This window comes from Triticum aestivum, chromosome 3B (genome assembly GCF_018294505.1).
Source record: "Triticum aestivum cultivar Chinese Spring chromosome 3B, IWGSC CS RefSeq v2.1, whole genome shotgun sequence".
In the NCBI taxonomy this organism is placed as follows: domain Eukaryota; kingdom Viridiplantae; phylum Streptophyta; class Magnoliopsida; order Poales; family Poaceae; genus Triticum; species Triticum aestivum.
The window spans coordinates 617,378,022-617,390,035 of record NC_057801.1 but is presented as its reverse complement, the minus strand read 5'-3'; the positions used below and the strand labels follow the sequence as shown (position 1 = coordinate 617,390,035).

The following is a 12,014-nucleotide window of genomic DNA, read 5'->3' as shown; positions in this document are numbered from 1 at the left end:
TTCTTGTGAACACAAGCTTCTCCATAAGTCTGCATAAACCCAAACTCTTTGATAATTTCATTAAAGCGAATGTTCAAACTCCGAGATGCTTGCACCAGCCCATAGATGGAGCGCTGGAGCTTTCACACCTTGTCAGCATTCTTAGGATCGACAAAACCTTCCGGCTGCATCATATACAATTCTTCCTTAAGGAAACCGTTAAGGAATGTCGTTTTGATATCCATTTGCCATATCTCATAATCAGAATGCGGCAACCGCTAACATGATTCGGACGGACTTCAGCTTCGCTATGGGTGAGAAGGTCTCATCGTAGTCAACCCCTTGAACTTTTCGATAAACCTTAGCGACAAGCCGAGCCTTATAGACGGTCACATTACCATCCGCGTCAGTCTTCTTCATAAAGATCCATTTATTTTCTATGGGTTGCCGATCATCGAGCAAGTCTGTCAAAGTCCATAATTTGTTTTCATACATGGGTCTTATCTCGGATTTCATGTCTTCAAGCCATTTTTTGGAATCCGGGCCCGCCATCGCTTATTCATAGTTCGAAGGTTCACTGTTGTCTAACAACATGATTTCCAGGATAGGGTTACCGTACCACTCTGGTGTGGAACGTGCCCTTGTGGACCTACGAAGTTTGGTAGCAACTTGATTTGAAGTTCCATGATCATCGTCATTAACTTCCTCTCTAGTCGGTGCAGGCACCACAGAAATATCTTCCTGAGCTACGCTACTTTCCAGTTCAAGAGGCAGTACTTCATCAAGTTCTACTTTCCTCCCACTTACTTCTTTCGAGAGAAACTCTTTCTCCAGAAAGGATCTGTTCTTAGCAACAAAGATCTTGCCTTCGGATCTTAGGTAGAAGGTGTACCCAATGGTTTCCTTAGGGTGTCCTATGAAGATGCGTTTTTCCGACTTGGGTTCGAGCTTTTCAGGTTGAAGTTTCTTGACATAAGCATCGCATCCCCAAACTTTTAGAAATGACAGCTTAGGTTTCTTCCCAAACCATAATATACGGTGTCGTCTCAACAGATTTAGATGGTGTCCTATTTAAAGTGAATGCGGCTGTCTCTAAAGCATAACCCCAAAATGATAGCGGTAAATCGGTAAGAGACAGCATACATCGCACCATATCCAATAGAGTGCGATTACGACGTTCAGACACACCATTATGCTGAGGTGTTCCAGGCGGCGTGAGTTGTGATACAATTCCACATTTCCTTAAGTGCGTACCAAACTCGTGACTCAAGTATTCTCCTCCACGATCTGATCGTAAGAACTTTATTTTCCTGTAATGTTGATTCTCTACCTCACTCTGAAATTCCTTGAACTTTTCAAAGGTCTCAGACTTGTGTTTCATTAAGTAGACATACCCATATCTACTTAAGTCATCAGTGAGGGTGATATCACATAACGATAGCCATCGCGAGCCTCAACGCTCATTGGACCGCACACATCAATATGTATTATTTCCAACAAGTTGGTTGCTCGCTTCATTGTTCTAGAGAACGGAGTCTTGGTCATTTTGCCCATGAGGCATGGTTCGCACATGTCAAATGATTCATAATCAAGAGACTCCAAAAGTCCATCTGCATGGAGTTTCTTGATGCATTTGACACCAATGTGACCAAGGGGCAGTGCCACAAGTGTGTGGGACTATCATTATCAACCTTACATCTTTTGGTATTCACACTATGAATATGTGTAACATCACGTTCGAAATTCAGTAAAAATAAACCATTGACCAGCGGGGCATGACCATAAAACATGTCTCTCATATAAATAGAACAACCATTATTCTTGGATTTAAATGAGTAGCCATATCACATTAAACGAGATCTAGATACAATGTTCATGCTCAAAGCTGCACTAAATAACAATTATTAATGTTTAAAACGAATCCCGTAGGTAAATGTATAGGTAGCGTGCCGACGGCGATCACATCGACCTTGGAACCATTCCCGACGCGCATCATCACCTCGTCCTTCGCCAATCTTCGCTTATTCCGCAGCTCCTGTTTTGAGTTATAAATATGAGAAACCACACCGATATCAAATACCTAGGAGCTACTACGAGTATTGGTAAGGTACACATCAATAACATGTATATCACATATACCTTTGGTGTTGCCGGCCTTCTTATCCCTTAAGTACTTGGGGCAGTTTTGCTTCCAGTGACCATTTCCCTTGCAATAAAAGCACAGAGTCTCAGGCTTGGGTCCATTGTTTGGCTTCTTCCTGGCAACTGATTTACCAAGCGCGGCAACTCCCTTGTCGTCCTTGTTGAAGTTCTTTTTACCCTTGCCTTTCTTGAAACTAGTGGTCTTATTCACCATCAACACTTGATGTTCCTTTTTGATTTCCACCTCCGCTGATTTCAGCATTGAATATAACTCAGGAATGGACTTCTCCATCCCTTGCATATTGTAGTTCATCACAAATCTCTTGTAGCTAGGTGGGAGCGACTGGAGGATCCTGTCAATGACTAAGTCATCTGGAAGATTAACTCCCAGCTGAGACAAACGGTTGTGCAACCCAGACATTTTGAGTATATGCTCGCTGACAGAACTGTTTTCCTCCATCTTAGAACTGTAGAACTTGTTGGATACTTCATATCTCTTGACCCAGGCATGAGCTTGGAAAACCATTTTCAGCTCTTGGAACATCTCATATGCTTTGTGATGCTCAAAACACTTTTGGAGCCCCGGTTCTAAGCTGTAAAGCATGCCGCGCTGAACTAGGAAGTAATCATCACTACACGACTGCCAGGCGTTCATAACGTCTTGAGTTGCTGGGAAAATGGGTGCGTCACCTAGCGGTGCTTCAAGGACGTATGCTTTCTTTGCAGCTATGAGGATGATCCTCAAGTTTCGGACCCAATCCGTGTAGTTGCTAGTTGCTACCATCGTCTTTCAGCTTGATTTTCTCTAGGAACGCGTTGAAGTTGAGGGCAACATTAGCATGGGCCATTTGATCTACAAGACATATTATAAAGATATTTTAGACTATGTTCATGATAATTAAGTTCATCTAATCAAATTATTTAATGAACTCCCACTCAGATAGACATCCCTCTAGTCATCTAAGTGATACACGATCAGAGTCAACTAGGTCGTGTCCGATCATCACGTGAGATGGACTAGTCATCATCGGTGAACATCTCCATGTTGATCGTATCTACTATACGACTCATGTTCGACCTTTCGGTCTCTTGTGTTCCGAGGCCATGTTTGTACATGCTAGGCTCGTCAAGTTAACCTAAGTGTTTTGCATGTGTAAATCTGGCTTACACCCGTTGTATGCGAACGTTAGAATCTATCACACCCGATCATCATGTGGTGCTTCGAAACAACGAACCTTCGCAACGGTGCATAGTTAGGGGAACACTTCCTTGAAATTTTAGTGAGGGATCATCTTATTTATGCTACCGTCGTTCTAAGCAAATAAGATGTAAACATCACATGCAAATCATAAAGTGACATGATATGGCCAATATCATCTTGCGCCTTTGATCTCCATCTTTGAGACGCGGCATGATCACCTTTGTCACTGGCATGACACCATGATCTCCATCATCGTGTCTTCATGAAGTTGTCTCGCCAACTATATATTATTTCTACTACTATGGCTAACGGTGAGCAATAAAGTAAACTAATTACATGGCATTTTCAATGACCCGCAGGTCATACAATAAATTAAGACAACCCCTATGGATTTTGCCAGTTGTCATACTCATCGACATGCAAGTCGTGATTCCTATTACAAGAACATGATCGATATCATACATCACATTCTTTTGGCCATATCACATCACATAGCATACCTTGCAAAAACAAGTTAGACGTCCTCTAATTGTTGTTGCATGTTTTTTACGTGGCTGCTATGGGTTTCTAGCAAGAACATTTCTTACCTACGCAAAAGCCACAACGGTGATATGCCAATTGCCATTTACCCATCATAAGGACCCTTTTCATCGAATCTGATCCGACTAAAGTGGGAGAGACAGACACCCGCTAGCCACCTTATGCAACAAGTGCATGTCAGTCGGTGGAACCTATCTCACGTAAGCGTACATGTAAGGTCGGTCCGGGCCGCTTCATCCCACAATGCTACCAAACCAAGATAAGACTAGTAACGGTAAGCAAATTGAACAAACCAACACCCACAAGTACTTGTGTTCTACTCGTGCATAGAGTCTACACATAGACCTAGCTCATGATGCCATTGTTGGGGAACGTAGCAATAATTCAAAATTTTCCTACGTATCACCAAGATCAATCTAGGAGATTCTAGTAACAAGAGAAAGAGAGAGAGGAAGTGCAGCTTCATATCTTTGAAGATCGCTAAGCGGAAGCATTGCTAGAACGCGGATGATGGAGTCGTACTCGCGGCGATTCAAATCACGGACGATCCGATCTAATGCCGAACGGACGTCGCCTCCACATTCAACACACGTACAGCCCGGGGACTTCTCCTCCTTGATCCAGCAAGGGGAGAGGAGAAGTTGAGGGAAAGCTCTGGCAGCACGACGGCGTGGTGGTGGAGCTTGTGGTATTTCTGCAGGGCTTCGCCAAGCTCTACGAAGGAGGAGGAGGTGTTGGGGAGGGAGGGGTTGCGCCAAGGGAAGGGGTGTGGCAGCCCTCCCCCCCCCCACTATTTATAGGGGAAAGGGAGAGGGGGCTGGCCCCCTCTAGATGCATCTAGAGGGGGGGGGGAGGGGGCGGCCAAGGGGGAGGCTTGCCCCCCAAGCCAAGGGGGGCGCCCCCTTTAGGGTTTCCCCCAACCCTAGGCGCATGGGCCCTAGGGGTGAGTTGGCGCCTAGCCCACCTAGGGGCTGGTTCCCCTCCATATTGATCCCATAGGGCCCTCAGGGGCAGGTGGACCCTCCCAGTGGACCCCCGAAACCCCTTCGGTGGTCCCGGTACAATACCGGTAAACCCCCAAACACTTCCAGCGAGCGAATAAGGACTTCCCATATATAAATCTTCATCTCCGGACCATTCTGGAACTCCTCGTGACGTCCAGGATCTCATCCAGGACTCCGAGCAACCTTCAGTAACCACATACTATTTCCCATAACAACTCTAGCGTCACTGAACCTTAAGTGTGTAGACCATACGGGTTCGGGAATCATGCAGACATGACCGAGACATCTCTCCGGCCAATAACCAACAGCGGGATCTGGATACCCATGTTGTCTCCCACATGTTCCACAATGATCTCATCGGAAGAACCACGATGTCGGGGATTCAATCAATCCCGTATACAATTCCCTTTGTCCACAGGTATGTTACTTGCCCGAGATTCGATTGTCGGTATCCCAATACCTCGTTCAATCTCGTTACTGGCAAGTCTCTTTACTTGTTCCATAACGCATGATCCCGTGACTAACTCCTTAGTCACATTGAGCTCATTATGATGATGCATTACCGAGTGAGCCCAGAGATACCTTTCCATCATACGGAGTGACAAATCCCAGTCTCGATTCGTGCCAACCCAACAGACACTTTCGAAGATACCTGTAGTGCACCTTTATAGCCACCCAGTTACGTTGTGACGTTTGGTACACCCAAAGCATTCTTATGGTATCCGGGAGTTGCACAATCTCATGGTCTAAGGAAATGATACTTGACATTAGAAAAGCTCTTAGCAAACGAACTACACAATCTTGTGCTATGCTTAGGATTGGGTCTTGTCCATCACACATTCTCCTAATGATGTGATCCTGTTATCGACGACATCCAATGTCCATGGTCAGGAAACCATAACCATCTATTGATCAACGAGCTAGTCAACTACAGGCTCACTAGGGACATGTTGTGGTCTATGTATTCACACATGTATTATGGTTTCCGGTAAATAAAATTATAGCATGAACAACAAACAGTTATCAAGAACAAGGAAATATAATAATAACCATTTTATTATTGCCTCTAGGGCATATTTACAACATCTTCTTGAACATGTCATGGTTCCTCTATAGAAGGTGATGATGACCAGCAGTGGCAGAGCTAGGCAACTATCTCAAAACATCATTGTTTGGGGGGGGGCACCAACCCCCTAGAGCACACATAGCCCCGTCGTTGATGACAAGGTTAGATCCCTTGGTCACAGACATGTTTGTGCCCGACACCTGATCGGTAAGCGGCAAGAAAACCGCGGCATGCTGGAGATCCAACACCTCTCCCCGGACCTTGTTAGGTTCCATTGCCAGCAGAACAATTTTGTCGGCAAGATGGCACATTAGGATGGTAAATGTGATGGTCATTCCCATGTTGCCTACTAAGATCACAAAGACCTTGATCGAAGGCGCTTAGGAGGAGGAAGCCGGCTTGACCGCATTGTCGGGAATCAGGCCATGGAGAAGGCCAGAAGAAGAGCGGTTTGTGCCCAAACCTAGACCCGGTTGTGAAACTAACTTGCCCATTCCTGCCTACGACATTGTTGCTGCTGCTTTGTGGTGGTGATGACATCGACGTTCGTGGATTTAGTGGAATAGTTATGAAGAGATGAACAAGCACACCATTCTGGGTAGCGAAGTGTTATATTTATAAGCTGGACCTTTAATCAAATTGGCCATCAATCTTGGTCGTTATTTACTCACAACTGCCACTTATCCCACCATATAGCTATATAATGATGTGCTTGGGGAAAACATCCTGTGCTCCGGGAGAACCTAAGAACAAGTGCTCCCGTGCGAGCTCTGCCACTAGATCTAGATCCAACGGTGATATAAAGATGCGTAAGACCTATACGTAATCATCGGACTCCCCGGGGTATTTTTTTGCAAACAAGCGCGAGCTCTAACCGTAAACGTTGGTTCTGAGATCGAACGGCTGAGGCGCTCCCGGAGCACCAGACATTCACTCGATGTGCTTGAGGAGAAAAGATAAAGAAAGTGACCCTTGTAGAGAGCTCTGCAAGAGCCATGTGTCACACAACCTCCACCGTTCCTTCATTGTGCATATCTTTATTGTGGGACCCATAATTCTTTATATCCCCCACATATCTTTAGAGTTGTCTACTACTAGTAGTACTTATATAAGGAGAAAATCAAAATAGTTGGAAATGTCATGTTGGGTGCATTTGTTTTGGGGTCAAAGTGGGATCACCCTGTTTTCTAGAACCTGTCGGCCTTTGTTGCTCTTTTAATGACATGAGCCATTTTTTGTTTGGTATGAGGGATGAATGATGAACATGGCGGCTTCAGTTTCTGCTTAGGTAGATGGATGCAAAATGAACAAATATCATTTTATAAAATGGTATGGTTACCCTTGGCATATTATTTGAGTTCTTCTTTTCTACTCCCAGAACATTCTGATGTGCATCAGCAAGGTGTGCACCTAGCGATTCTGTAGCACTACAGAGGCCCACCTGTAAGTTCCATCTCCATCCGTACGCACAACAAAATTTCAGAAAACAACAACTATTTGTGATCTCTTATTAGAAAACTACAACTTTTGATGTCAATTTCAGATAACTACAAAAAAAAAAAAAATCCCGTCCCACCTGTCATCCTCAAAATAACCCCACTCATATGTGAGGCTGACATGTGGGGCCAAACACAAAATTTAATTTTCTAATATAATGTGTCAAAATTGTTGTAATCTTCTAAAATTGGTGTCAGGATTAAGATTGAAATTTGTGCGTTGAACTCGCATTTTTTTTAAATTCACTGCTTCATTAATTTTGTAAGCCAAGATTCAGTTTGCCATTGCTTTGGTATACTATTTTTTAAGAGTGAATCCCTGTTTTTTACTAAATATTTTGACATTTTTTACACTAATTACCCCATTTAGCGGGATTTCATTCATTTTACCCCATTAGCAAAGTGTGTTTTCACAATTTACTCTATTTAAATTTTTTTAGCGCTCTAACCGATGAGTCCCGATTGTCAGTCCAGTTAGCATGCCACATCAGTCTTTTTTCCTAATGGTTTTTCTGCACGTCGAATCGCATCGCCTAACTTCTCCCGATCGGCCAGACTCAGAGTAAGTAAAATAGTATATTTGCACCACTTTTAATCTCATCCATTGAATCATTCACACTTAAGGTCGTATATGATAATACTAAATAAAAACATACATGATTTCAAATTATACCAGTAACAGTTTCACCTATAATTTATTCAATGGGAACATGCCACGCTGATTAAGTACATTCATCTATCCACAATACTTCTTTGAACTGGAAACGAGTAGTCTAAGCCCATCTAATATGCATCCCAGTCTGAGAGAAAATCTAGCCACAAAGAAGCTAACTACCAGAGGGTGATAAATAGAGGATGCATCCAAGGGGAGAAGATTGCCGTACTAGCTGCCGCTCACTCTGGCAATCGCCAACGGCCACGCCTTGAAGTCTTGCCTACCACTCGTCATCTACGTTGTCCTACCCCTCCTAACGATTGGAATGCGAGTGATGTGTGTTGTGAATAATGGATGCCAGTGTGGTGTGGCCCGACCTGGGTGACTTGGCCATCGGGCACTGGTGAGCTGCTCTGGTGTGATCATATCGAGCCTGGTTGGCCGGGAGAAGTTAGGCGATGCGGTTCGGCATGCAGAAAAACCGTCAGGGAAAAACTCGTCGATGTGGCATCCCAGCTGGACCTAACAATAAGCATAGAAAATTTATTGTTTTTCAAATTAATTAATTTTTGAAACTGAAGCATAGAAAATATGGAATGAGGAGAAGGCATGTTTGCAAAGATAAAGAGAATTCGAAACATGTAATATTGGGGCAAGTGTGCATGCGAGAGAGAAAATACATGTGTTCATAAGGTGCTGAAGACTACACCTGTGCTACGAAAGGAATGCATCAATGCGATATGGCTCAGATCAGCTCAGAAGTAGAGTTCTAGTTTTGTTGTGTCATAAAATTGCTCATACTAAATAAGACGTCCTTTTTTATTTGATAGGGTTATTTACATGCCTACCACTATTATTGCACGTTGGCATTACAACTTTATTTATTATCATTACCCGCCAAAGAATGATACATCGACAATGGCATAAACACGACTCATATGCAACTGGCATGTATGAAAAATATGTAATAAGATGCCACAAAACGACAACTTGACAAGAATACACAAAAACTTCTTCTCCGATGCCTCCTATCTCTCACCATCTACCGCCCTTTCCACGCCCCTCCTCCCTCGACGACCGCCTTCTCCTCGTGCTCCATCGCTGCCTTCCTTTTCTACCCATTTTTTCCTTGATTATTTTTTTCTTTCTTCTTCCTCTTTGTGCCGGGCCACTCCATGGAGTGTGTTTGCAAGCCTAGCTAGATGGCTATATTTTCCATTCGAGGTAAATTGGTAAAAAAACAGCTGTCGATGAAAGGTCTACAGTCAAGCGTTTTGTAACCAGCTGTTAACCTGACGCAGCATGCTGTTCTTCCGCGGTAGGCAATAGAAAGGCAATTCTCCCCCGCACCGCTTTGCTGCTATACCTTTTTCCCTCTCCTCCTCGGCGCCTCCCCATCCCCACCCGCGCCTCCGCCCAGCCGGACCCCTCCACCCCGGGCGAGGCCGCGTCCTTCCACCGCCACCGCCGCCGCCCTCGCCCTCGCCAGCCAATCCTCTGGAACAGCGCCGGAGAGGGGGCGCCACGGCAAGCCCATCCATGACGAGCCGTCCCCCCGCGCCGCGCCACCTCCCCGACATAGGGTTTGCCTCTCGCGCCGCCCTGCCATGCTAAGGCGGGGAGGAGGCGACCTGGTGTTACCCGGAGGAAGCTGGGGCGGGGCCTCGCCGGCGGATGGACGCCGATGAGGCTGCGGGAAGTAGCAGGAGGATGGATCTGAACCTGTACCTCGGCCTCCCCCGCGCCCCGCGGTCTCGCCGCTCCGACCTCGGCTCCGACCTCGCGCTCAGCACCCCGATGCCCTCCTCGCCCTCCTCCTCTGCCGCCTCCGTCGACGCCCCTCCGCCTCCCGAGCCCCCGCATGCCCCCTACTCCCCGTCTCGCGCCGGCCTTTCTCCTCCGCCACCAGAGGTGTACTCCTCGTACCATCCCGAGGACGCGCACCTGCCGTACGCGCCAGCGCCGGTCATCGATGAGCTCCCGGACGACATCGGCTTCGGCTTCCACCCCCCGCCTTCGCTGGTGCGAGCCAGCGCCTTTCTTTGGGAGGATCGCCCGTCTTCATCGACGGCCTCCTCCTCCTTCCTCCCTGACGCTGCAACAAGGTACAGGCGGCTGCTTGAGCAGACAGGAAGCCGGTGGCTCCGCTCTAGGCCCACTGGGCGGTTTAGATCGGACCTTCCACCGCTCAGCTCCGAGGTTCAACCTCTAGGGCATGATGCAGCAGTGCCGGTGCCACATCATGAGGTGGCAATTGATATCGTTGGAGATGATAAGGTAACCGGCAATGGAGTAGAAGTAGGTGCCTCAGAGGAGTCGGAGGAGCGGGGCAAGAGCGTCGCCACATTTGAGTGCAACATATGCTTTGATATGGCCGGAGAGCCGGTGGTCACTTCTTGTGGCCATCTCTTCTGCTGGCCTTGCTTATACCAATGGCTTAATGTCTACTCCAACCACAAGGAATGCCCAGTCTGCAAGGGCGAGGTGACGGAGGCTAATATCACTCCTATCTATGGCAGAGGGAATTCTTGTTCAGATGCAGAGAAGGCTGCGGATGAAGGCAAGCAGCCAGGTCTTACAATCCCACCAAGGCCACATGGAAATCGTCTTGAAAGTTTCCGGCAGCAGTTTCAGCACTTACGCCCAATGTCAAGAAGGCTTGGTGACGCACATGGGATACTGTCATCATGGAGGCGCCTTCTTGATCAACAGATCATGAGTAGTGTGAGTAGATTCGAAGGCCCGTCTGAACCTGCTGTGCATGAAACAGGTGACGTTGCTCCACACACTGGCCGCCTAAGTAGATTGACCACAAGGATGAGAGCAAGACGGTTGCTGAGCGAGGTAGATAACTCTCCTGATGGTGCTTTTGCTGCCCCTGATAGTGGTCTGCCTGGAAATAGTGCGCCAGATGCACCTAGAGATGGTTCAAGCCCGGTTTTACCAGAAGGATTTGATTTGTTGCAACGGCTTACTCTTATTGGCATTGCAAATACAGAAAGATTGGCAACTGCCATGAGTGACCTTAGAAGGATAGCTACACCTGGCCAACACGGAGCATCTGCTTCATACCTTAGAAGGTTAGCTACACCTGGCCAATACGGAGCATCTGCTTCATCGCCGAACCCTTTGAATCCCGAGGCAACAGTTGACGGAACCCATGTTGGTGCAGCACCTTCTACAGACCAAGCATCAAACTCGAGCACCATTGCAGTGATACAGGGGGATGCAGGTGTTTCTGAGACGGCGGGAGAGCCTAGTAACGCAGGTTCTTCGAGAACCCTGAGGAGGGGGAGGAGCAGCGCGTTGGCTTCTTTAGATGTGGATGGTGCCCCCCCACAGCGCAACAAGAGGCGGAGGATGTAGACCTTCTCGGTCGCGGAGTTTCTTTGGACTTCATGGTTCTGATTCCAGTTATTCCATTTCGTTTCTTTGGATGGTATCTGCTGTGTTGTAGTGTAACAATGTTTTTTCCCTTTCCATTTGTTTACTAGAATGGTTCTGTTTAGTCCCCCTGGGGCCTGTTGTACCTCATTAGTCTGTCAAACTGTTGGTCAAGCCAAATGTGGAGGGTTGTTGTGGGATGAAATTTCCCCTGTTGATTGGATGCCAAAATGTGCATTCAGAGCAATGAGATTTCTATGTACTGCTTATAATTCATAGAAACTCTGGTCATCAAAGTATCAAACTGAGAGGTTATATAGGATAGTATATGAAATACCCAGAAAATGGATGGAAATGTTGCCTTTGTTGCTTGAGAAGCCAAGCCTGATCTTTTATGCTCATTTATCCTCCAACATAAGTTACTCTCAAAAGCATATATTTCATTCACTGATAGTTCTGGCAGCAAGCCAACTCATCATTTTCGCAATGTTAATAGAAGTTCTTTTTCTCATGAGAGCAAGTTAAAACGTGGTATAGGAAACAACAA

The 12,014-nt window shown here is 46.3% G+C and overlaps 1 protein-coding gene across 1 annotated transcript; it reads left to right on the top strand.

Moving 5' to 3' along the window:
- The first annotated feature begins 9,406 nt into the window (after positions 1 to 9,406).
- On the top strand, positions 9,407 to 11,741 carry LOC123071287 (uncharacterized). Its single transcript, XM_044494814.1, has one exon. It carries the CDS (start codon positions 9,758 to 9,760, stop codon positions 11,447 to 11,449), a length of 1,692 nt encoding a protein of 563 aa, XP_044350749.1. The 5' UTR covers positions 9,407 to 9,757; the 3' UTR covers positions 11,450 to 11,741.
- Positions 11,742 to 12,014: the final 273 nt, after the last annotated feature.

What these genes read in the sequence shown, in the direction of transcription:
- LOC123071287 (XM_044494814.1), top strand. Translation starts at nt 9,758, where the DNA reads ATGGACGCCGATGAGGCTGCGGGAAGTAGCAGGAGGATGGATCTGAAC.